Source organism: Leucoraja erinacea, chromosome 1 (assembly GCF_028641065.1).
Source record: "Leucoraja erinacea ecotype New England chromosome 1, Leri_hhj_1, whole genome shotgun sequence".
Taxonomy (NCBI): domain Eukaryota; kingdom Metazoa; phylum Chordata; class Chondrichthyes; order Rajiformes; family Rajidae; genus Leucoraja; species Leucoraja erinaceus.
In genome coordinates, this window is record NC_073377.1 from 115466726 (window position 1) to 115493849 (window position 27124).

The 27124-nt window shown below is 44.2% G+C and overlaps 1 protein-coding gene across 2 annotated transcripts in view; it reads left to right on the forward strand.

Moving 5' to 3' along the window:
• gstcd (glutathione S-transferase, C-terminal domain containing) overlaps nucleotides 1–27124 on the forward strand; it is a 219554-nt gene that overhangs the window by 7741 nt on the left and 184689 nt on the right. For both annotated transcript variants that reach the window (XM_055641751.1, XM_055641758.1), the window contains exon 3: nucleotides 12508–13095. In XM_055641751.1, coding sequence (XP_055497726.1) covers nucleotides 12508–13095 — 588 coding nt within the window. The remainder of the gene's footprint in view (nucleotides 1–12507; nucleotides 13096–27124) is intronic.

Below are 27124 nucleotides of genomic sequence, written 5' to 3' on the forward strand. Positions count from 1 at the left end.
CCACCATCATGATGTGATTTGAGAGGCTGGTCATATACAAGTCAACTTCAGCCTCCCTGACAGCCTTGATTTACTTTAGACGTTAGACTGTAGAGACACAGCATGGAAACATCCCCTTTGGCCCACCAAGTCCACACCAATCAGTGTGCATCCGTACACTAGTTCCATCCTTCTAACTAGAGACAATTTACAGAAGCCAAATAACCTACAAACCTGCACGACTTTGGAATGTGGGAGGAAACGGGAGAACCTGGAGAAAACCCACACGGTTACAGGAAAAGGTACAAACTCCGCACAGTCAGCACCGGTAGTCGGGATCGAACCTGGGTCTCTGACGCTGTAAGGCAACAAATCTACCGCTGCTCCATTGTGCCGCCACTGCGCCACTGTTTAATACCGCCAACCCATGGCAGACAATATCCCCCTGGGCCCTACGTTAATCCCTGGCATATTTGGATAGCAAGGATACCTACATCAAACTCCCACTTATTGACTATTACTATTATCTCCATCAAACACATCTCCAAGCACTTGGATCTGCAACTTGATCCTTGACTTCCGAAGCCATAGACCCCAATCAGCGAGGATGAGCGACAGAACATCATCCACAATAATGCTTAACGCCTGTGCCCCGCCATGGATGTGTTTTCAACTCTTTACTGAACTCGCTGTACAGTTCGTGATTGTTGTGCAGCCAAATTCCATTCTAACTCCATTGCTCAAAAATGACGAAACAGAATGCAGGAACGAGGTAGAGAGCTCAGTAACATGGTGTCAAGACAATATCCTCAACCTCAATGCCAGTAAAATGAAGGAGCTCACTACTGACTTTGTGAAATGAGATGGGGTGCATCCCCAATCAGTATCAAGGATATCGAAGACGAGATGGTCGAGAGCTACAAGTTTCTAGGCATATATATCACCAACCATATGCCCTGGACAACCACATTGAAGCTATGGCCAAAAAAGGACTCCACTGCCTCTACTTCTTCAGAAGACTAAAGAAGTTCAGCATGTCTTCAATTACTCTTATCAGCTGATATAATTGCACCATAGAGAACATCCTATTGGTTTGGCAACAGCTCAGCCCAAAACCACAAGATATTGCAAAGAGTTGTGGACCCCATCTACACCACTCTACCTTGAGGAAGCAGCCAACATAATCAAGGACCATTTACATCCTAGTCATTCTTTCTTTTCCCACTGCCAACATACAGAAGATACAAAAGCTTGAAAGCTTTTGGCTTCAGATGCAGGAGCAGATTTTCCACGACTGTTTTTGAGAGCTATAAAATGGAAACAGAGTCTTCTTCGGCCATGTCCACACCGACCATTTAACATCTGTTCATGCTTGTTCTGTGTTATCCCCACTTTTTCATTCACTGTGGAAATTTACAGAGGCCATTTAACTTACAAAATCCCATTTCTTCGAGATGTGGGAGGAAACCGGGAATACTCGGAAGAAACCCACACAATCACAGGGAGAACGTTCAAACTTCACACAGACAGCACCTGAGGTGAGTATTGAACCTGGGTCTCTGCCACAGTGAGGCAGCAACTCTACCAACTGCGCCACCATGCTGTCCCACTGGTAATGAATGTTTTCTCATTAGCTAAGTCCTCATCTCCCAACATAGCAATTGCATCCCTTACCCTTTTTTTATTTTGCACTTTCTCTGTATCTGTAACACTGTAAAGTTGTAACACTATATTATGCACCTTGAAATGTTCTCTTTGTGCAACCTGTTGTGTTTGGCTTGATTCTACTCATTTATAGTATCATTTGACTGAATAGCACACAAAGAGAGATTTTCAATGTATTTCGGTACATGCGACAATAATAAACCAATACCATCAAAAACAATTAGCATTTGTCTACTGTCTTTGAAGTGATAAAACAACCAGGTTTCTTAAATTTAATAGAGAGATACAAAAGAACAGATTGGGACATACGACTAAATACTTGGTTCACAGCTGTAGATTTTCGGAAGATCCTTCAGGATCCTTCTGAGGTTAATAGAGGGAACTCCAGAACTTAATGACTAATGTATTAAAGAATATCAGGGATGCACTTCAGGCCAGAATTATAAGAAAGAATTTGGAGAGTTTTAGGTCTGGAGGAGGCTATGGTTAGGGAATTAAGCAGAAAATTAGTGTGAATTTAAAAGGATGGCACCTTACTGCCAAGCATTTCAAGCAAGATGCAGATTATAAACTATTTTCAAAGCATAGCGATTGTTGTTTATGAAGGTGAATGCATTTGCAAATTTTACTCGTGTGAATAAAACGATGTTTATTGGCAAATACAACTGTTAAACACTAAGTCAGAGCTCGAGCAAGGTCTCTGCTGCTGCTGTAGGACACACCTGTGGACTGATGACGATCTTCCTCGCAAACTCCCGCCAAACTCAGTCACGTGACCATTCCATCTCTACTGACGAGGGTTCAATCTATAAGTGGCTCAACCACCAGATGGCGCCAAATAACACCCCCCCCCCCCCCAGAACCGGAGAAATAATAATAATAATAATAATAATCTTTATTTATATAGCACTTTTCAACAAAACCAGTATTTGAACCAAAGTGCTTTACAGAGATTGATTAAATTAATTGAACAGATCAAATGTCAATATATCCATGCAAAACAAAAAAGAGAAAAAAGAAAAAAGACACAGAACAGTACACTATAGAAATCAACATGAAACGTCCCCCCACAGCAGAATTCACTGTGAGGGAAGGCACTAAAAATATCCAGTTCTCCCCCTCATAGTCCACCCGAGGTCGGGGTCTATATGTGGCCTCCTCAGCCAACTCGATGTTCTCAGGCCCTCTGCCGCGAAGCTGGATCATCGGCGTCGGGTGAACATTCTTCAGCGGCCTGGACTGAAGCGGCCGCTTCCTCCCTGAAGACTGTAATGTCCAAAGTTCTCAGGCCGCGCTGGCCGGACCTTTGACACTGGCGAACTCGGACACCAGGCCCCGTGGTGTTGAAATCCAGTGCCGCCCGCCCGCGGCTGGACGCTCTGCAGCCGCAGCTCAGCGATGTTGCAGTCGGCGTTCCCAGTGCCCCGGAGCTTACCCGAAGGCGATCCGGTAAGCCATCGCCCGCTCCGTGTTGGTGCTGGTGTCCCAGCATCTGCACCGCCGGCGAAGCTGTAATCCCGGCAGGAAATCGTCGCTCCAGCGCTGCTCCAGCTCGATGGTAGGCCGCACAGAGAGGACGAAGAAGCGGTTCGGAAGAAAACCGCATCTCCGACCAGGTAGGACTGGGATTAAAACAGTTTCCCCCCCCTTCCCCCCCACCCACCACATAAAAGAAGACTTCCAATTAAAAGTTCCCACGGACAGGACTAAAAATAAAAATAAAAAAGGGAGAAAGGACGGACTGCAGGAGGAGCAGCCATACACAACGGCGCATCACCCCCGCAGTCCGCCATCTTAGAGAAGGGAGATAAGGGGAGAAGGGGGATAGAGGGAGAGGAGGGAGGTAGGGAGGGGAGAGGGGTTATGGAGGGTGAATATGAGCAGGCAGACGCAACCGGCAAAGGTGCGGGTAGAAGCGGGCGGGACGATGGAGGCCCCCGACGGGCCACCTGCATGGGCTGACTAATGTCCAAATGAGCCGGCTTAAGGCGAGCAACCGACACAGTCTCTCGCCGGCTCCCCATGTCAAGCACAAAAGTCGAGGCGCTATGCTGCAGCACCCGGAAAGGCCCTTCATACGGTCCGGTGAGCATCACAACGCAGGAAAACATACTGGAAGTTCATAAGGGCAAAAGGGAAGTGCGTGGGAGTAAGTCCGTGACGGGACAACGGAACGGGAAAGTGAGTCCATCTTTTCTTGGAGATGCACCAGCAGGGGTTGCTGCCCATGTTCTGCCGGAATGAATCCCCCGGAACTGTAAGTGGGGGCACCATACACCAACTCAGCAGAATAAATAGCTAAGTCTTCCTTCGGAGTCATGCGGATCCCCAACAGAACACACGGCAACTCGTCCAACCAATCCGGACACGTGAGCTGCGCCTTCAAGGAGGCCTTCAGGTGTCGGTGAAACCGCTCGACCAAACCGTTGGATTGCGGGTGGTAAGCCGTGGTTTGATGTAGCTGAGCTCCCAACAGCCGGGCCATGGCAGACCGTAACTCGGAGGTGAACTGCGCACCCCTGTCAGCCAAGTTGTCCACCGGCACACCAAAACGAGCAATCCAGTGGGCAGCGAGGGCACATGCACTCGTCGCAACAGAGGTATCAGCGAGCGGGACAGCCTCCAGCCACCGCGTGAAGCGATCCACAACAGTGAGAAAATGAGTGACACCCCTGGATGGGGGCAGCGGACCCACGATGTCAACGTGTATATGATCAAACCGCCGGTGAGATAAGGCAAAATACTGCAAGGGCGCCTTGACGTGACGCTGGACTTTGGACGTCTAGAAGGAAATACACGCCCTGGCCCAGTTGCTGACCTGCTTGTGCAACCCGTGCCACATAAACCTGGCCGCCACCAACCCTGTCGCCGCCCCAGTGGAAAGGTGAACCAAACCATGAATCATGCCGAACACCCGGCAGTGCCAAGCTGCAGGGATGATCGGTCTCAGCTGACCAGTAGACACATCACACAGGACTGTTGCCGATCTTCCTCGCAAACTCCCGCCAAATTCAGTCACGTGACTGTTCCACCTCTACTGACGAGGGTTTGACATAAGTGGCTCAACCACCAGATGGCGCCACAGTAGACCGGTTTTCCCCAAGTGTAATAAATGTGTAAATAAATGGCTGATTATTCTGCTTATTAACAGGTGTAGAAGCAAGTTTTGCAAGATCATTCTTCTGTATGTGTGGCCTGTCGACTGTTTTACACATTACAGAACACAACTGCATGTCCCAGGGGCTCTCTGTATGTAATAAATCAGATGTAGGGAGAACCATGGTGCACAAATCGCATATTTTACTATCCGCATGCTAAATCCCCTGTATTTACACTGCTTTTCAGAGAGTTTTTGAGTAAGAAATCTTAGCAATCTTAGCAGTTATTCTCTAAGTAGCAACTAAAAAGGTTTTGCATTTTATTGGCAGTAAATAATTTGAGAAGAATGTGGCCTGTTCAGATGTTGATCTCTCTTTCCTCATGAATGTGCATCGGTTTAAAATGACTTCAGTGAATGAGTTTAGATTTTAAGATATCATTTACTATTAATTTTTATTCTGAATATTAAAACCTTTTTTTATTTGCTGCAATGCTATTTATAGGTGAGTTTTAGAGGCCAGTGTAAAATCTATTTTACACTTGGAAATAATCTCAGTCAAATCAGTTCTCCATTACTGGAAGCAATCCAACATAAAATAGCCTCAAAGAAAAAACGGAGAACGTTTTATTTTTCCTTTGCTGTATTTCAATTCCATATTTGGTATTTTGTAGTGTAAAAATGCATCATGTGCCTTTGTTCAGTCATGAGGTCTTTGAAAGCATGTTTGAACTTTACTTGTCTTTTACTACTGATTTATTAAGGAATGTTGATACATTATTATAGATAGGAATTAAACATTTTTGCTCAAATCGTTTTCTGAAGAATTGCACATGTGCAGTGGACCAACTTTAATCTTCAAATAAAGCAGCTTTGAGGATAATGGATATGTGAATCAAAATAATTTAGATTATTTCCATTTTAAGCTCTTGTATTGCATTTATTACTTCATGCTTCTGTTAACTGTAGTTTAGTTAATTGTCATGTATAATGCGTGCTAACCAGTCAGCAGAAAGCCAATGCATGATTACAATTGAACCATCCACATTGTACAGATACATGATAAAGGGAATAATGTTTAGTGCAAGATAAAATCCAGTAAAGCTACAATACAGTCTCTGTTAATTTATCTACCAGTGGTGCTCCTAAAGTGCCATAAAATCAGGTTTACATCATGTTTATAATGCATGTGAGGTGCTTTTAAAGTGAAGATCTATCCTAAGAGTAATTATGAGATACAATATTTTAAGTTCATTAAATAGAACTTCAGCTGAAGGCCTGATCTGAAAGCCGGCACCTTTGACTATGGAATACTTCCTCAGTGCTGGGTCTGCTTCCTCAGTGTTGGATCGGCAGCTTAGCTTCACATTGGAACTTAAAATGGGGCAAGTTGACAAGAATTCAACTTGGACATAAGATTTAATACTGTTATGTGCAGATCTTATTTTCAAGACCTGGTTGTTTTGAGTGTGTATATTATGAGGGAGTACAATATGAGCATTAAGGTTTCTTGCCCTGTTGTGCTTGCTCTAGAAAAAGTTTGGGTTTAATAGCTGAAGGATGTTTTCCTTGTTTTTTGGCATCAGTGTGGTTGGGGAAAGAGCCATATTTCCCCTTGGTGGATGGTGAACTTGATCATTGGAATTTTTTTATGCCCGAAAGTTTGCCGTCTGAGTCTGATACCAAGATGATTGCGGAGTATCTATTCAAGCTCTGTGCACTCAGGTCGCATAGGATTAAATGCCCCACTTGAAGGATTAAATTCTGCTGAGGTTCTTGTCTCTTGCTTGTTACCTTTCCATTTATTTTGGAAAAATTCTGAATGCAAGAACGATTGGTATTGCTTCCCAACTTCAAAGTGGGGTTATTTCAAAATTCATCTTTCAGGATTGTGGCATTGCTGGGAGACAAACATTTATTACTCCTTGGGGAGCCTCCTACAACAGAGTGGCTGTCTAGGTCATTTCAGTGTCAATCACATGGCGTGGGTCTGAGAAGAAGTTACAGGAGCCTGAATACTATGAACATCCAGGTTCAGGAACGGCTTTTCCCCAACAACCATCAGGCTATGGAACGCTATGAACTCCAACTAAATTCCTAATTCCAAGTACAAAACGCCACTTTATTGAACTTTTTAAAATATCTGTTTATTATATTATGTATTGAGTATTGTGTTTAATACCTGGTGCAGCAGCTGCAAGTAATAAATTTCATTGTTCCCTTTCAGTACATATGACAAAAAAATGATTGACTCTCGAGTCACATGTAGGCTAGTTTAGCACCTATTTTGAAGAGATGAAAGTCAGTAGGAAATCATTAAAAACATGAACAATGACATAATGTTTGGATTGTTTTAAGACCGTAGTCCTTTAAATCCAAATAAATGTATTATGCCAGATTATGATTGTGTAGGGCATTGTCTCCATGCTGTGGGTTATTTACAAAATGCTATCAAATGTGCACATTGGCTTAAATGTTGTACTTTTAGTCATGACTGTATCAAGATTATTAAATATCTAAGGTAGACACGAAATGCTGGAGTAACTCAGCTGGTGAGGCAGCATCTATGGAGAGAAGGACGTTTCGGGTCGAGACCTTTCCTCAGACTGATGTCGGGGGTGGGGCGGGAAAAAGATAGAAAGTGTGCGGAGACAGTAGGACGTAGGAGAACTGGGAAGGGGAGGGGAAGGATGGAGAAAGCAAGGGCTATCTGAAATTAGAGAGGTCAGGTTCCGCAAGGGTCGGTGCTGGGACCCCAGTTTGTTCACCATTTATACTAGGATGAGTGGAGGAGGAACCAAGTGTAATATACCGAAATTTGCGGACGTATACAAAAAATGGGAGGAAAAGTAGGGCATATATCCTAGCAAAAGGATATTAAGCCCTAGGTGAAACTTGGCAGATTGAAATTTGTAATGGGAATGGGTACAAATCAAAATATAGGGCAATAGGAAGGCCATTACCGCTGGCGTGTAAACTACCCAAGCTAAATATGTGGTGCTGTTCCTCCAATTTGCGCTGGGCCTCACTCTGACAATGGAGGAGGCCCAGGACAGAAAGGTCAGATTAGGAATGGGAGTGCTGAGCAACCGGGAGTGCTGAGTTAAAGTGCTGAGCAACCGGGAGATCAGGTAGGTTAAGCGGACTGAGCGGAGGTGTTCAGCGAAACGATCGCCGAGCCTGCGCTTGGTCTCACCGATGTCGAGAAGTTGATACTTCCCCCCCGACATCAGTCTGAGGAAGGGTCGTGACCCGAAACGTCACCCATTCCTTCTCTCCATAGATGCTGCCTCACCCACTGAGTTACTCCAGCATCTTGTGTCGAACTTCGATTTTATCCAGCATCTGCTGTTCTTTCTCACACATTATTAAATATCTACATGTGCACACATTTGTTGTACTTCAGGTGGCGCTGGTGCCAGCAGCCTCCACCTACAGCCCGGTATCTTTTTGTTTTTTTGTTTATTTAATTATGTAAAAGTGTGTTTTTTTGTGTTTTTTTGGTGTTTTTATGTGGGGGAAGAGGGCACGGTGCGGGGGATACCGTCCTTCAGCCGCTTCCTGGTGAGGACGCGACTATTATTCGAGTCGCGTCCTCGCCCCCCCCCTCCCCCCACAGCGGCCTACCTACCTGGATTGGCGCGGCCTTCCTGCCGGGATCGACTGGAGCTCCAGCAGCCGCGGGACAGCGCTGGAACATCGCGGGGCTGGCGATGCCTTACCAGGGGTCGCCGTCTGGAGCCCGGAGTGCTGGACCTGCTGCACCGACATCATGGAGCTGCGGTTTGTGGAGCTCCCAACGCGGGCGGCGCTGATGGACAGCGCGGGGTCCTATGACTCTGCCCGGCTCAGCCTGTGGACTCAGGAGCTGCAGGCTCCGGCAGCGGGAGGCGGTTGATCTGGGGGTCCGGGCCGCTGAGGAGGAGGATGTTCATCGTCGGGGTTCGGCGTCGGCGTTCCACCACCAGCCCGGCGTGAGGGCCTGAACATCGGGCCACCCGGGGCGGCGACTGCGGGTGCTCGGAAGGCCCCGACCACGGATGAACACGGAGGGGAGGCTGGCTGGACTATGGTGCCATCCTCACCTTGGTGCCATTTATATTATGTTGTGTCGTGGACTTTCTGTGTTTGTGCTTTTTTTTTATTTTTTATTCAATTTCAATTTTATTTTTAATATGTTTTATTATTTATTTATTATTATTTTATTTTTTTTGTGATTTTTTTTAATGATACTGCCTGTATGGGAAATTCATTTCGTTGTCTCAAATTGAGACAATGACAATAAATTTGAATACAATACAATACAATTTCTGTAAGACTTCTATTGCAACTTTGTAGAACGGCTATTGTAATGGAAAATATTTTACAAAACTTGTCATACCTAGCACAAAGAAATCTGGGATGGCACTCAAACGCAGTTCTGGAGTGCTCTACTGATTTGGTTACTGTCTAACAAATGTCAGGTTGAGTCAAACTTCTGTCCTGTCCCTTCTATTGTGTGAGGGTAAAAGATTGCGTGGTACTCTGAAGATGAGTAGAGGAATGAACTGTGCTAGTATTTATTACCCTGTGAACATCAGTAAAATAAAATGTTTGATTATTGTCACATTGATGCTTGTGGGACTGGGTGTGAACAAAACAGCTGGCTCAATTTCAAATTTGCAATTTTGCAGCGGCCAATTAATGTACAGAACAGCATGTCTTTTAAGATGGGGGAGGAAACTGGAGCACCGAGAGTAAACCCACTTGGTCATGGAGAACGTGCAAATTCCACGCAGACAGCACTGCAAGGTCAATATTGACCAGGTCTCTGGCGTTGTGAGGCAGCTGCTCTACCAGCTGCACCACTGTACTGCCTCTTTATTCTTCAACAAAAGTATATGAGCTCAGAAAATGCATTTAATGAGGGAATGTTTTTCTTTTTACATAATTTCTGTTGTGTTGTTGTTGTTGTGTGGCGTTGTTACCAAATAGCAAATTTAAGTGTGTATTTATCAAAATAAATTAGGTGCAGGAGTGGGCCATTCGGCCCTTCGAGCCTGCACCGCCATTCAATATGATCATGGCAGATCATCCAACTCAGTATCCCCGTACCTGCCTTCTCTCCATACCCTCTGATCCCCTTAGCCACAAGGGCCACATCTAACGCCCTCTTAAATATAGCCAATGAACTGGCCTCAACTACCCTCTGTGGCAGAGAGTTCCAGACACTCACCACTCTCTGTGTGAAAAAAGTTTTTCTCATCTCGGTTTTAAAGGATTTCCCCCTTATCCTTAAGCTGTGACCCCTTGTCCTGGACTTCCCCAACATCGGGAACAATCTTCCTGCATCTAGCCTGTCCAACCCCTTAAGAATTTTGTAAGTTTCTATAAGATCCCCTCTCAATCTCCTAAATTCTAGAGAGTATAAACCAAGTCTATCCAGTCTTTCTTCATAAGACAGTCCTGACATCCCAGGAATCAGTCTGGTGAACCTTCTCTGCACTCCCTCCATGGCAATAATGTCCTTCCTCGGATTTGGAGACCAAAACTGTACGCAATACTCCAAGTGTGGTCTCACCAAGACCCTGTACAACTGCAGTAGAACCTCCCTGCTCCTATACTCAAATCCTTTTGCGATGAAAGCTAACATACCATTCGCTTTCTTCACTGCCTGCTGCACCTGCATGCCTGCTTTCAATGACTGGTGTACCATGACACCCAGGACTCGCTGCATCTCCCCTTTTTCTAATCGGCCATCATTTAGATAATAGTCTGCTTTCCTGTTTTTGCCACCAAATTGGATAACCTCACATTTATCCACATTATAATGCATCTGCCAAACATTTGCCCACTCACCCAGCCTATCCAAGTCACCTTGCAGTCTCCTAGCATCCTTCTCACAGCTAACACTGCCCCCCAGCTTAGTGTCATCCGCAAACTTGGAGATATTGCCTTCAATTCCCTCATCCAGATCATTAATATATATTGTAAATAGCTGGGGTCCCTGCACTGAGCCTTGCGGTACCCCACTAGTCACTGCCCGCCATTGTGAAAAGGACCCGTTTACTCCTACTGTTTGCTTCCTGTTTGCCAGCCAGTTCTCTATCCACATCAATACTGAACATCCAATGCCGTATGCTTTAAGTTTGTATACTAATCTCTTATGTGGGACCTTGTCGAAAGCCTTCTGGAAGTTCAGATACACCACATCCACTGGTTCTCCCCTATCCATGCTACTAGTTACATCCTCGAAAAATTCTATAAGATTCGTCAGACTTGATTTACCTTTCGTAAATCCATGCTGACTTTGTCCAATGATTTCACCACTTTCCAAATGTGCTGCTATCCCATCTTTAATAACTGACTAGCACTTTCCCCACTACCGATGTTAGACTAACTGGTCTGTAATTCCCCGTTTTCTCTCTCCCTCCCTTCTTAAAAAGTAGGGTTACGTTTGCTACCCGCCAATCCTCAGGAACTACTCCAGAATCTAAAGAGTTTTGAAAGATTATTACTAATGCATCCACTATTTTTGGAGCTACTTCCTTAAGTAGTTTGGGATGCAGCCTATCTGGCCCTGGGGATTTATCGGCCTTTAATCCATTCAATTTACCCAACACCACTTCCCGACTAACCTGGTTTTCACTCAATTCCTCCAACTCCTTTGACCCGCGGTCCCCTGCTATTTCCGGCAGATTATTTATGTCTTCCTTAGTGAAGACGGAACCAAAGTAGTTATTCAATTGGTCCGCCATATCCTTGTTCCCCATGATCAACTCACCTGTTTCTGACTGCAATGGACCTACATTTGTTTTAACTAATCTCTTTCTTTTCACATATCTATAAAAACGTTTGCAGTCAGTTTTTATGTTCCCTGCCAGTTTTCTTTCATAATCTATTTTTCCTTTCATAATTAATCCCTTTGTCCTCCTCTGCTGATCTCTGAATTACCAATGTCACTCTCCATCCTAATGAAGAACTCAACCATATTATGGTCACTCTTGCCCAAGGGGGCACGTACAACAAGACTGCTAACTAAGCCTTCCTCGTTACTCAATACCCAGTCTAAAATAGCCTGCTCTCTCGTTGGTTCCTCTACATGTTGATTTAGATAACTATCCCGCATACATTCCAAGAAATCCTCTTCCTCAGCACCCCTGCCAATTTGATTCACCCAATCTATATGTAGATTGAAGTCACCCATTTTAACTGTTTTGCCTTTGTCGCACGCATTTCTAATTTCCTGTTTGATACCATCTCCAACTTCACTACTACTGTTAGGTGGCCTGTACACAACACCCACCAGCGTTTTCTGCCCCTTAGTGTTTCACAGCTCTACCCATACCGATTCCACATCCTCCAAACTAATGTCCTTCCTTTCCATTGCGTTAATCTCCTCTCTAACCAGAAACGCTACCCCACCTCCTTTTCCTTTCTCTCTATCCCTCCTGAATATTGAATATCCCTGGATGTTCAGCTCCCAGCCTTGGTCACCCTGGAGCCATGTCTCCGTGATCCCAACTATATCATAATCATTAATGGCTATCTGCACGTTCAACTCATCCACCTTATTACGAATACTCCTTGCATTGAGACACAAAGCCTTCAGGCTTGTTTTTACAACGATCTTACCCCTTATACAATTATGTTGAAAAGTCATAACAAAAAGCATGTTAAAAGCATCTCCGTGCTCTTCACTGTGATGGTATGCTGTAATCTTCTCTGAGTTGACAACTAATGCAAGCATTTGATTGGAACAATATATTTGTGTTTTTATTTGGCAGGTGAGCCAGTGGACCAAGCTTTGTGAGATTAGCATCCCGCTAGCTGTGGAGAACTTCATTAGGAAAAGCATAGACCATCAAGGCATTCCACCTGAGATGCTGCACCTGGAGAACAAACTTGGAGAACCTGTCCACATTCACAATGATGACAAGATTCGTAGGCAGAAGCTGCGACAACGGACGAGGAACAAAAATAACAATACCAAAAAGGCATCTAATGGAGGAGCTGGCTGTTCTGATGAAGTATCTGACGTAACTAAAGATTTAAATGAGGAAAAGAAGGACAGCAAAAATGAAGAGCCTACCCAAGAGGGATCTGAAGGAGGAGCTGGCTGCTCTGCTGAAGGAGCTGACGTAACTAAAGCTTTAAGTGAGGAAAACAAGGACACTGAAGGGTTAAGCCTGGAGCTGAGGACAGCACTTTCAAAATTAGCAGTGGAGCAGATACCAGTTGTGAGCAGCAGGGAGCAGCCCAGTATCAGAAAAGTGAAAACCTCTGATCTTCCACCACTGGAACATTTGTTTGCAGAGGGTCTTTTCTTCACGCTCACAGATATAGTCCTATTTCCATGTCTACACTACTTTTTTGTGAGTTTTTCATTATTTTTTTTGTTATCTGCTTAATTAAGCCCTGAACATGATTTTTCCATTTGATTTGACAATATTTATCTAAAATTTTAATTGATTAAAATTTGATTTGATTTGACAATATCTAAAATTACTTTTGTAGATTTAGATTATTGAGCAAACTAATAACTTGTTTAACATTTTTTTTAAATGACTTGCATTGAACAATAATCCTGTCACATTGTAGAGCAAATCATTTAATGAAAAGCACTTCTAGACACCTCAGTGAAAAGTTTGAAGTTCAGCAGTGTTTTGGATTTATGGAATTAAACCAGAAATTGATTGAATCACTCAACAGGTCAGGAAACAGATGTGGAAATAGAAAAAAAAATCAACATTTTGGATAAAGTCATAGATTTATAGTCTTACGGTATGGAAACAGGCCCTTCCGCCCAACTTGCCCACACTGGCCAACATGTTCCATCTACCCTAGTCCCATCTGCCTGCATTTGGCCCATATCCCTCTAAACATAGAAACATAGAAATTAGGTGCAGGAGTAGGCCATTCGGCCCTTCGAGCCTGCACCGCCATTTAATATGATCATGGCTGATCATCCAACTCAGTATCCCGTACCTGCCTTCTCTCCATACCCTCTGATCCCCTTGGCCACAAGGGCCACATCTAACTCCCTCTTAAATATAGCCAATGAACTGGCCTCAACTACCCTCTGTGGCAGAGAGTTCCAGAGATTCACCACTCTCTGTGTGAAAAAAGTTCTCCTCATCTCGGTTTTAAAGGATTTCCCCCTTATCCTTAAGCTGTGACCCCTTGTCCTGGACTTCCCCAACATCGGGAACAATCTTCCTGCATCTAGCCTGTCCAACCCCTTAAGAATTTTGTAAGTTTCTATAAGATCCCCTCTCAATCTCCTAAATTCAAGAGAGTATAAACCAAGTCTATCCAGTCTTTCTTCATAAGACAGTCCTGACATCCCAGGAATCAGTCTGGTGAACCTTCTCTGCACTCCCTCTATGGCAATAATGTCCTTCCTCAGATTTGGAGACCAAAACTGCACGCAATACTCCAGGTGTGGTCTCACCAAGACCCTATACAACTGCAGTAGAACCTCCCTGCTCCTATACTCAAATCCTCTTGCTATGAAAGCCAACATGCCATTCGCTTTTTTTACTGCCTGCTGCACCTGCATGCCTACCTTCAATGACTGGTGTACCATGACACCCAGGTCTCGCTGCATCTCCCCCTTTCCCAATCGGCCACCGTTTAGATAATAATCTGTCCTATCCAAGTACCTGTCTAAATGTTTCTTAAACTTTACGATAGTATCTGCCTCGACTACCTCCATACACCCACCACCGTTTGTGTAAAAAAAGTTACTCCTCAGGTTCCTATTAAATCTTTCCCCCCTCACCTTAAACCTATGTCCTCTGGTTCTCGATTCCCCTACTCTTGGCAAGAGACTCTTGTGCGTCAACCCAATCCATTCATCTCGGGATTTTTGACACCTCTATAAGATCACCCCCCATCCATCTGTGCTCTAAGGAATAGAGTCCTAGCCTGCTCTCTCGACAGCTTAGGGCCTCGAATTCTGGCACCATCCTCGTAAATCTTCTCTGCACCCTTTCGAGCTTGACAACGCCTGTCCTATAACCCGGTGCCCAAAACTGAACACAATACTCAAAATGTGGCCTCACCAATGTCTTATACAACTGCAACATGACCTCCCAACTTCTATACTCATTGCTCTGACTGATGAAGCCCAATGTGCCAAAAGCCTTTTTGATACCACTTTCAATGAACTATGTACCTCTACTCCTAGACCCTCTGCTCTACAATACCCCCTCAATGACATTCGTTGATTGTGTAGGTTCTGTTTACATTAGTACTCCCAAAATGTAACACCTCACATTTCTCTGTTAAATTCCACCAACCATTCCTTAGCCTACCTGCTTAACCAATCAAGATCCTGCTGCAAATTTTGACAAGCATTTTCACTATCTACAATGCCACCCACATTTGTGTCATCTGCAAACTTGCTAACCATGCCGTGTACGTTCTCATCCAAATCATTGATATAGATGATTAACTGCAATGTCCAGCAACGAACCCTGAGGTACACCACTGGTCCCAGACCTCCAGTTCAAAAAGCAACCTTCCATCATTACCTTCTGCCTCCTGCCATGAAGCCAATTTTCTATCCATTCAACTATCTCTCCTTGAATCCCATGGGATCTAACCTTCCAGAGCAGCCTACCATGCAGAATCTTATCAAATGCCTTACTGCGACCGTAATACTGACTGCTCTCAAGACACGAGACTTAATCTGAGACTCTTGTAAGATCAATGCTGATGAAGGGTTTTGAACCTGAAATGCTAATTCTGTTTCCCTTTTAACAGATACTGCTTGACCTATTGAATGTTCTCAGCATTTTCTGTGTTTTATTTCAGATATATGGCACTTACAGATTTTTTACATTTTCATTTAATGGTTTTGCTATTGTTTCCTTGTTCCAAAAGTTCAGACGTATTTCTGTCGAGACAGGAGATGTCCATTTAGCCCCCCTTAAACTTGCCATTCAGTCATCGCTGCTCTGTATCTGGATCCATCTTTACCTCACTGTATATTCACTGATTTTATGCTTGATAATCACTATATTGCAGCAAAGGTTGCTCCTACTGTTGTACATTGCCTTTGCTGTTCTATTTACGCTCTTTCCCATGAGATCATATAGAATACCAGCGAACGCACTTACATTTTGTTATGAAACTAAAGGTTCTTTATGTTCTTTAAAGGTTCTTTATGTGGCTAGATTTGAATAGAGGAGGTTCTGAACGACTTAACTTTCATTTTAAGATAGGTGGCAAATCTAGGTTCATGCACCTACGCAGAGAGAAATTTGTGATACTTTGCACTTTGGGGCATTCTAAAACCAATTTCTTATTTTTATAAAATTGCCACTGGTGTAAAGTAGGAAGTATGGAACAGCAAATGGGTAGACAGGCAAATATTGATCGATAGCCTGTCCATCTAATGAAGAAGAAGTGATATATTTTGTGTCCATCTGTAGGGGCAGATGGCCCTTGGTTTTAGGTTGTGATAAGAATGGTTACACTTTCACTGTTTGTCTCTACTTGAATCCAGTACCATCAGAATCAGAGACAAAAATGCTTGCAATTGAGCCACAGTTGAAGCAAAGTAAACCTAGAAAGTTTCTGTAAATTCTTAATCGAGAGGAAAAGTTGGGAATAGAATTTCGTAGTGGCACCCAATCCTATCACTTCCTGGCATGGGGTCAGAAATAAGGCATTGGCTTATTTGGAACACATCAGTCCTTTCTCCACCCCTCTGATATTGTTCAGCTTATGGGCAGATATGTGTTGAAACTGAGAATATCTGACTTTAGGTGTATTGAGATCTCCATTTAAGCATCTTCCTAACTCTTGCTGTAACAATGACAATAGGTCAAAAGAAATAGCCCCCTTAAAGGCCTGTCCCACTTGGCCGTCATTTACGCGACGGGCCGGTATTGACTGTCGCGCACGTCATCATGCGTCCGCACAGCCGTCTGCAGTGCGTGACGTCATTTGAATACCCAGTTTATGATATTTATGGTGATTTTCTAAAATGTTCCAGTTTCTTGAGTGGTGCTAGCAATTGGAAAAACTGCAGATGTAATGCCCCTATTCAAAAAAAAAGAGGCGAATTAAAAGTAGCAAGCTGCAGACCAAATTAATCTGTGGGAAGGAACTGCAGATGCTGGTTTAAATTGAAGATAGACACAAAATGCAGGAGTTCCTCAGCGGGACCAGCAGCATCTCTGGAGAGAAGGAATGGATGATGTTTCAGTCTGAAGAAGGGTCTCGACCCAAAACTTCACCCATTCGACCCGAAACGTCACCCTGTCCCACTTGGCCGCCATTTACGCGACAGGCCGGTGGCGCGCGAAGATTTCGTACAGGATGAAATCCTGGCGGGCTGCGCAATACTGCGCGCAACTCCATACTCCAAGCCACTCCATGCACCCGTCCCGCGCTACCCACACGCTACCAGGTCGCGTAAATGGCACGCAAATGACGGCCAAGTGGGACAGGACCTTTAGGCATTTTCCCCCCAAGTTTTCTTCTGATCATTCACTGTAATTAAGATGCAACCATTAAATATATTTACCTCCAAACCCAGTAAATATACAAAGAACAGCAAGGTATCAGTTTGTTGTAACTTAAGGGTCTTTTGTAGCACCTGTGGTGAAACTGTCAGATAAAATGACAGTGGGGCATATTTCACACATAGTCCTGGTGACTGAAGACTAAAAGTACTTCAAATATTGTTATTTTTTTTGGTAGTGTTCATCCTCTCCAATCTTTCTCAAAACTGATATTAAAGGCAAATGAATAGAACTATGTTTTCTCTACACTCTTCTTGCACACTCCAGAGAAACTCCAAGGGTTGAAGGATAGAGACAGCAATTTACAAGTGCTGTGTGAATGTTGAGATAAACAATGATGTCAGACTGCTGGAACACTGATTATGAGATACATTTTCACACCTTCTCAACTGTCTTCTAACCAACCCCAACTTAAAGTATTTACAAGTTCAGAGATGCTGGAATTAATAAAGAAAAGGTTTTTGCCTTGTTTTTCATTTGTCGGAAGAAAAATAATTTCTGCAAAGCTTTTCTTGGCGTATCATGACCTTCTGGAAAAGATTACTTCCTCTCATCGTGTGACCTTTTTGAGAAGATTGATTGCTTTAAAGAAATGTGAGAACAATGATCCATGTTTCTGATATTGCTCCAAAGTAGTTAAACTTCCTGTTTAGTTTTAGATGTGTGGTTCAAGTTTAGAGTCGAGGGAAACCTACTGAGCCCATTCGAGGACTTTGTATATTTTCACAACAGAGTGCAAAGTATTTGCTTTCTGACCAAAGCTTTTGCAGTTTACAATGCTAAAACCAACAAAGGCAGTTATTTGGCTGCATCATTTGTCAGATGTCTTATGTCCAGTTTTGGGAAAAAATACAGAGGCTTTGTAGAGGGTAAAGGAGAAATTTACCAAAATTATTTCAGGATGAGGGACTTTATGTGGCTAGATTTGAACAGAGGAGGTTTTGAGGAGATCTGGTAGTGTTGTATAATGTCATGATAAGTGTACCTAGAGTAGATAGAAATAAACTGCTTGACAAATGGGTCATGGATTAGGAAGCTTGGAATGAAAGTGATTGGCAAAAGAATAAGAAATGATGTGAGGGAAAATAATTTGACGCTGCGAGTGATTAGGGTGTGGAATACATGGCCAGGATAGTAATGGACGCAAATTAAATTGTAGCATTCAAAAGGGAGCTGGCTACATGCCTGAAAGGAAAGATTGTGCAGGACAACGGAAAAGTCATATGATATAGAAATAGGAATAGGGTTTTGACATATACTCTTGAGTCTAGAAGAATGTGTGTTTCTAATATACAAAATTACAAAGAAACATACAAAATTCATGTTTGATCACCTGCCTGTCCTGAATATACTCAGCAACTGAATCTTCACAGCCCTCTGAGGCCAGAATTCAAAGCCACTATCCTGAGGGTGAAGACATTTTTTCTCATCTAATTTTTGATTGCATAAGCTTCTTAGAATCAGTCACGTAGCATTGAAACCAGCCCTTCAGCCCAACACGTCCTTGCCGGAAAAGATACTCTTCTGAGCTCGTCCAATTTGCCTGCATTTCTGTTTCTCTCTATTTCTAGGAAACCAATTATATTCTGTTCCCACTCTGTTATTTAGGAATTCTGCCCACTTTGATCAGGAATCTGAACTTAACTTCACAAGGCTGTTAAGAATGTGTAGGAAGGAACTGTAGATGCTGGTTTACATTGAAGATAGACACTTAATGCTGGAGTAACTCAGCGGGTCAGGCAGCATCCCTGGAGCAAAGGAATAGGTGACGTTTCAGGTCGAGACCCTTACTCAGGCTCTGAAGATGCTGCCTGACCCGCTGATTTACTCCAGCACTTTGAGTCTATCTTCGTGTCTTCTGTAGTTCTTGTCTCTTCCAACAATAAAGCCTTCAACCTCCCCACTTGCTTGCTGTTCTGCATGTTAGCCTTTGCCAATTCACATGTGAGGACACACAACTTCTACTACACCAACATATTTGAATCTCTCATGAGCTGATAGGAGCTTTTAAGGGAGTCTCATCAAAAATATGTTTATAATCAAGCTTAGAGCAACCTTCCTTTGCAGCTATTAATATGAATTGACTGCAAAAGTCCCATCTACAGTGGGATGTCTTGAATCCCTGTTTTATTTTTTACAAAGGCAGTTTGGTTACCCATTGCTGTGGGCTTATTTGGCATTTGACTTAACACTGATCTGTGTAATGATATGAAGCATGTCATTTGTTGGGAACCCATCAAAATATTGATCCTCCATATTATTGTGCAAAGTCAGCTCATTTGAGCACAGTGTTAGGATTGTTATTTTTCCATCTTTTTGTCATTTTACAGCTTTAACGAGTTCCAACATTAGAATATTCAACAAGACTTTTAAACACCCCGAAAATTGTTTTTTTTTTTTTTTTTACAGGTAACAGTTCAGTAACATTATGTAAAAGGAAAGGTGAACCTTTTAGATCAGGGGTTCCCAACCTTTTTCGTCCCGTTTACCCCTGGCAACATAACAATCAGAAAGCCTTTGATAAGGTCCCGCAAGGGAGACTGGTGACTAAAATTAGAGCACATGGTATTGGGGGTAGGGTGTTGACATGGATAGAAATTTGGTTGGCAGACCGGAAGCAAAGAGTAGGAGTGAACAGATCCTTTTCAGAATGGCAGGCAGTGGTGAGTGGAGTGCCGCAAGGCTCGGTGTTGGGGGCGCAACTGTTTACCATATATATTAATGATTTGGAAGAGGGAATTAGGAGCAACACTAGCAAATTTGCGGATGACACAAAGCTGGGTGGCAGTGTGAACTGTGAAACGGATGTTAGAAGGTTGCAGGGCGGCAAAAACAAGGGGGCAGATTATTATCTGAATGGGGTTAGGCTAGGTAATGGGGAGGTGCAGCGATACACCGGTCACTGAAAGTTGGCTTACAGGTACAGCAGGCAGTGAAGAAAGCTAATGGAATGTTGGCCTTCATCACAAGAAGATTTCAGTATAGGAGTAAATAGGTTCTTCTGAAGTTGTATAGGTCTCTGGTGAGACCACATCTGAGAGACATCCTTGTGATTGAGACAGTGCAGCGTAGTTTCACGAGATTGATCCCTGGGATGGCGGGACTGTCATATAAGGAAAGATTGAAAAGACCAGGCTTGTATTCACTGGAGTTTAGAAGGATGAGGGGATATCTTATAGAAACATATAAAATTATAAAAGGACTGGACAAGCTAGATGCAGGAAAAATGTTCCCAATGTTGGGCGAGTCCAGAACCAGGGGCCACAGTCTTGGAATAAAGGGGAGGTCATTTAAGACTGAGGTGAGAAATAACTTTTTCACCCAGAGAGTTGTGAATGTATGGAATTCCCTGCCACAGAGGGCAGTGGAGGCCAAGTCACTGGATGGATTTAAGAGAGAGTTAGATAGAGCTCTAGGGGCTAGTAGAGTTAAGGGATATGGGGAGAAGGCAGACACGGGTTATTGATAGGGGACGATCAGCCATGATCACAATGAATGGCGGTGCTGGCTCGAAGGGCCGAATGTCCTCCTCCTGCACCTATTTTCTATGTTTCTATAACAATGTTATTTCACTAATTTATGAACAACTAACGATGAACAGATACTGGAATACCAGAACCAAACACAGTCAGTCAATGAGAAAAAATATGTATAAATCCAGAATCAACACATTGACCCCCTGGGTAAGTGAAATTGACCCCCTGGGGGTAAATTTACCCCAGGTTGGGAACCCTTGCTTTAAATGAAAGGAATTTGAAATGAAATTAAAAACTTAGCACTTCTTTGAAAGATACCCGTACATGGGAAAAGTAGGTATGTTTGTGTCTATGTAGTTTCTTGCCATTGGAAGAGGAGTTGGGAAAATACTGCAGCTGTCATTCCAAAGAAGTACTGGAAAATGAGAAAGAATGTGTAGAATAATTGATGGCCCTCCCAGTGAAATTTGCTGTATTTACTGTGTGGTATTAGGAGCCTATTGTACTGCACCTGCTATGGATTGGACATATCTCTGTTGGATACTTCTCATACTTGCTTATTTTACTGTCCAGTATAAACTGAATATATTACTCTCTGAGGGTTTTAATCTCTGATGGCATTTTATCCTTCTGGTGCGTCTTAAATTTGTTCCATTAAGAAAGATTGATGGCGAGCTATCCTGAGAAGACACCATGCATTTAGCATTTATTACACAAATTCACACGGTGGCTATTCTGTTAATAATGCAAAAGTAAAGTTATTTTGTACTTTATATCCAATTGTATTTTCCAAAAGTGTTAATAAATAGGTGCCCTTTGTGAAGCCACTATTCACTTTTTTGTTGCTGCAGGTTAGATACAATGAGCAAAAAAACATAGCCAGCGATTATACAGAGCATCATACAAGATGTATATGTGCATGCTTTGCTGATATCCCAGTGAGCATCCATTTCACAACCTAGACCTTTCAAGGTCGATTATATATTTGCTTATTGTTATTTGTGGAAGTCTGCTCAGCGTAAACTGATTTCCAGTGTTGCTTAATTCAATGGCTATACTTTATTGCTATCACTTATTTTATGAAGGCGAGGAAGATCTTGTATTTAGACTATACATTGTGTATAAGATCATGCTAGGAATAGATAGGGTAAATGCAGTCTTTTATCCAGAGTAGAAGAATCAAGAACCAGAGGACATAGGTTTAAGTTAAGGCTGGGGAGGGGTGGGGGGATATTTAATAGGAACCTGAAGGGCATCTTTTTTGCACAAAGGGTGATGGGTATGTGGAACAATAGACAATAGGTGCAGGAGTAGGCCATTCGGCCCTTCGAGCCAGCAGCGCCATTCAATGTGATCATGGCTGATCATCCCCAATCAGTGCCCCGTTCCTGCCTTTTCCCCATAGTCCCAGGCTCCGCTATCTTTAAGAGCCCTATCTAGTTCTCTCTTGAAAGTATCCAGAGAACCGGCCTCCAACTGAATTATCTGAGGCAGAGAATTCCACAGACTCACAACTCTCTGTGAGAAAAAGTGTTTCCAGTGAACAAGCTGCCAGAGGAGGGAGTTGAGGCAGATATGGTCACAATGTTTAGAAGATCTTTGGACAGTTACATGGATAGGAAAGGTTTAGAAGGATATGGGGTAGGTGGGACTAGTGTAGACTAGGCATGTTGGTCAGCGTGGGCAAGTTAGGCCAAAGGGCCTGCTTCCCATGACTATGATTGCATTAACTCCATGACTATGACTGCATTTTTCATAACTTCACGATATTTCAAAGCAATTTGCACCCAAATTAATATTTCTTAAAAAATGAAACTTTTATTGCAAACATTGAAAAGCTTTTCACTGTATCTCGGTACACGTGACAATAAACTAACCTAAATTGTAGCTAGTTTTTGCACAGACTGAACTCTCTTTAGTGTATCGCAGTCAGCCTCGATCATGTACTTGGGTTTCAGAATTTGAGGTTTGAATGTTGAGGTTTCATCCATTTTATGATTTGGAGCTGAGCAGTACTAACTCTCCCCCTCCATTCAGAAACATCTGGAGGTGTGGAAGGCACTATCTTTTGTAATGTGTACCCTTTTTAAAACTACTTTAAACAATGTAAGAATCTCATACTTTTACCCCGTGCCTTCATACCAGGTGCAATTCTAACAGAGGCTTAGACAATGATTGGATTTCAATTGATTCTGTGAATCTAGGAGCAGCGTAAAAATTGTAGCTTAAACATATTTACAATACGAATTAGTAAACAAATAAAATCAACTGTAAAATTACAAAACCTATCACTTTTAACTCCAATTGTTAGTAATCCAGCATTTAAACCATCCTTCACTGATAAAACATATAGCCATTGGGAACATTTGGGAATTAAAAGGATTGGCGATATGTATGAAATGGGAAACTTGTTACCATTTCAACAATTACAATTAAAATACAAGCTGAAAAATAACCAATATTTTAAATAACTTCAGATTCGTGACTTCCTGAAAAAATATATACAAGGATACCAAACTCTAGACTCATTGGAAGAAGCAATGAACAATAAGGCTGACTCGAGGAAATTAATATCACACTTATATAATAGCATCTTAAATATAGAATTACCATCGACAGAGGCACTTAGAGAAGAATGAGAACGAGAACTACTGATAAAAATCCCGAAAGAAACTTGGGAAAAACACTTGATATATATACATAAATGTTCAATTAACGCAAGACATAACTTAAATTCTATTTAAAATTCTACACAGATTATATTATTCGAAAACTAGATTGTGGGAGGGGGTGGTTTGGGGAGGGGTGTGTGTGGGCGGGGCGGAGTGGAGGGGAGGGGTATGTGTGGGCGGGCGGGTTGTGTGGGGGAAAGGGGGGGTTGTGGGCAGTGGGTGTTTTGGAGGAGGGGGTTGTGGGTGTGTGGGGGGGGGGGGGGTTGTTGTGAGGGGGGGGTTGTGTGGGGGAGAGGGGAAAGGGGAAAGGGAATGGGGGATTGGGGGTTTTGGGGGAGAGAGGGGGTTGTGGCGGGGAGGGGTGTGTGGGGGGGGTGGGGTGTGTGGCATTGTGGGGGGGTGAGGGAGGGGGGTATGTGTGGGAAGAGGGGTTGTGGGGTGTGTGGGGGGGTGGTATGTGTGGGCAGGGGGAGTTTGGGGGAGAGGGGTGGCTGGACAGGGAGTGTGTGGGAGAGGGGGGTGTGTGTGGGCAGGGGGAGGGTTGTGAGGAGTGTGTGGATGGGAGGGGTGCGTGGGATGGAGGATATGTAGGGTGGGAGGGGCGTGGGGGCACTGGGGGAGAGAGCTCGGAGAAAAGACAGGGGAAGAGCCATGGGGGAGATGCAATATCACGGGGAGGGGGGGCAGGAGCCAGTGAGGGGGACCAGAGGGGAAGGGGTTGGGTGTGTGATGGGAACTCACAGCGGTCGTTCTCCTCCGCTAGGAATCTCCCCTTTCCGTTTGGCGACATTGGCACATTCTCTGACTCGGCGCGGGCTGGGGTGTGTGGCATTGTGGGGGGGTGAGGGAGGGGGGTATGTGTGGGAAGAGGGGTTGTGGGGGGTGGTCAGGGGGTGGTCGGGCCGGGCCGGGCCGGCTCATCCAGAGCCTCCCGCAGCTGCAGTAAAGACGCAGGGGGGGAGAGAGCTCGGGATGTGTGTGTGGGCAGGGGGAGGGTTGTGAGGGGTATGTGGAAGGGAGGGGTGTGTGAGGAGGGTTGGGTTGTGCGGAGGGTAGGGGTGTGTGGGCAGTGGGGGAGAGAGCTCGGAGAAAAGCCTTGGGGAGAGTGCGGTATTATGGGGGTGGGCAGATGCCAGCGAGGGGAACCAGAGGGGAAGGGGTTGGGGGTGCATTGGGGACTCACAGCGGGCGCTAGTCGCTTCGTTGGCTGTTCTTCTCCGCACGACTTGCGGACTCAACCCGGCCTCTGGGGCTTTATTCTCCCCGGGTGCCAGAAAGGCCGTTACCTCCATGGTGACTGACAGGCGAGAAGATCAATCTGCTGATCTCACGATTTTTTAAACCTTCATAATTTTTGTAATCTTCCACCGATCGGAGGAATACCTAGTGGCTTGGAGCAGAGGAGAATGGTGAGTAAGGTGGCGAGTAATCCTAGCGATACAGGGTAGCGTTTTTGCGCAAATTTAAATACAATGCAGACATTGTACTGTGGTCAAGATGAGAGTTTTAGTAATAGTGTAGATTTTGGAATTGTCCTTAATGCTACCCGCCAGAGCTATCTCCTGGCCCCTTTTTGCCCTTCTGATTTCCTTTTTTAGTTTACTCCTTAGTTCTTGAAACTCCTCCAGGGATGCACTTGATCGCAACTGCCAATATCTGTCCCATGCATCCTTCTTGTTTTTGACTAAAGTCTCAATTTCCCTCGTCAGCCAAGCTTACTTACATTTGCCTGCTTTGCCTTTCACTCTAACAGGGACCAACACATCCTGAGCTTTCTTCAGTACGCTTTTAAAAACATCCCACTTGTTCCTTTCCCTTATAAAAACCTGCTCCAGTCAACTTGAGTGAGACCTCTCATACCCTCAAAGTTGACCTTACCCCAGTTGAGCATTTTAACATGTGGACCCTCTCCGTCCCAATCCATAACTATCTTAAACTTAATCGAACTGTGGTCACTGGTCCCAAAAGGCTCCTCCACACACACTTCATTAACTTGCCCTTCCCAATTTCCCAATACTAGATCCAGGTTTGCCCTCTCACGTGTGGGAGCCTCCATATAATGCTTAAGAAAACTCCTGAACACTTTTGAGGAATTGCACCCCATCTGAACCCTTCACGTTATGATTTTCCCAGTCTATGTTGGGAAAGTTAATATCCCCTACTACAACAACCTTATTTGACCTGCAGGTGTCTGTAATCTCCCGGCACATTTGTTCTTCTAATTCCCATTGACTATTCGGGGGGTCTGTAGTACACCCCCAACAAGGTGATCATCCCTTTCTTGTTCCTCAGCTCCACCCATAAGACCTCACTAGACGAACCGTCCACAATGTCACCTCTGAACACAGCCGTGACATCCTCCTTAACCAACAACGCCCCCCCCCCCCCCAATCCTCTTTTTCTCTCATCCCTGTCTCTCCTGAAGCTCCTATATCCCGGAACATTGATTTGCCAGTCCTGCCCCTCCCTTAACCAGGTTTCAGTCATGGCTACAACTTCCCAGTCTCTCGTACCTATCCATGCCCTAGGCCCATCTGCCTTACCCGCCAGGCCCCTTGCATTAAAGTAAGTGCAGTTTAAACCAACCCTCCTTCCTCGCTCTCCGCCTTTCACTTGTGTATTCTGTCCACTAACCTTTCCCACACCACATTCCATACCAACTTCTCGCCTCTCATGTACCTCTGTACTGCACGAGATCCCACCCCCTGCCAATCTAGTTCTAAACCCTCCTGTGAAGCATTAGCAAACCTTCCCGCTAGGCTGCCGCAGAATTTCCTATCCGCACCTCTGACGATGGAGTCTCCCACCACTACGGCTCTGCCTGATGTCGCTCTTCCCCATTGAGCCTCAGCACCAGGGTTGGAATCACAGCCCTTGCTACCACTCAATCTTGTTGTGTCATCCGCTCCCAAGAGGGTGTACCTGTTTTCAGTAGGTACAGCCACCAGTCCTCCACTCCACGTTTACTCCTCTTTCTCACAGTCACCTACCTTCACTCTTCCTGTATCCTTGGTGTGACAATCTCACTGTAGGTCTTGTCCAGGAAACTCTTGTTTTCCTGGATGACCCTGAGGCCATCCAACTGCTGCTCCAGTTCCCCAACACGTTCATTCAGGAGCTGCATCTTTTCTGCAGGTGTAGTTTCCAGAAGCACCAACAGTGTCCCTGACTTCCCACATCCTGCAGGAAACACACTATACCAACTTGCCTGTCATTTCTTCAGTGGACAAAAAAATAAAATAATTCTAATCAAGTGTAGTCTTGCCTCAGCCTCCTCACCGAAGACTCTCAAGCCAAAGACTTCACTTCACTCACCAAGGCTACAGCTGCACTTTTTTAACTGTTATCTAATCAACTACTTTAAGGCTAATTTGTAAATTACTCGAACCTGGGCCATTGGCGTTCTTTTTAAATCTTCATTCCCTATGACTCACCTACTTCCAGCCAACACTCGCTCTCGCTGCTTCTGGCTGAGCTTCCCTCCGACCTTCACGGTAAACCTCTCCGACCTCCATGGTAGTAGGATTGTTCAAAACACAACTGTCGAGGAGAGGGGCTCCTGTGTGTCACTATCATTATTCTTGCCTGGGTTGAGTCATAGAATCATGCAGCACGGAAATAGGCCCTTCGGCCCAACTTGTCCTGGTCAACCAAGTTGCCCCATCTAAGCTAGTATTATTTACCCGTTTTTGGCCCGTATCTCTCTAAACCTTTCTT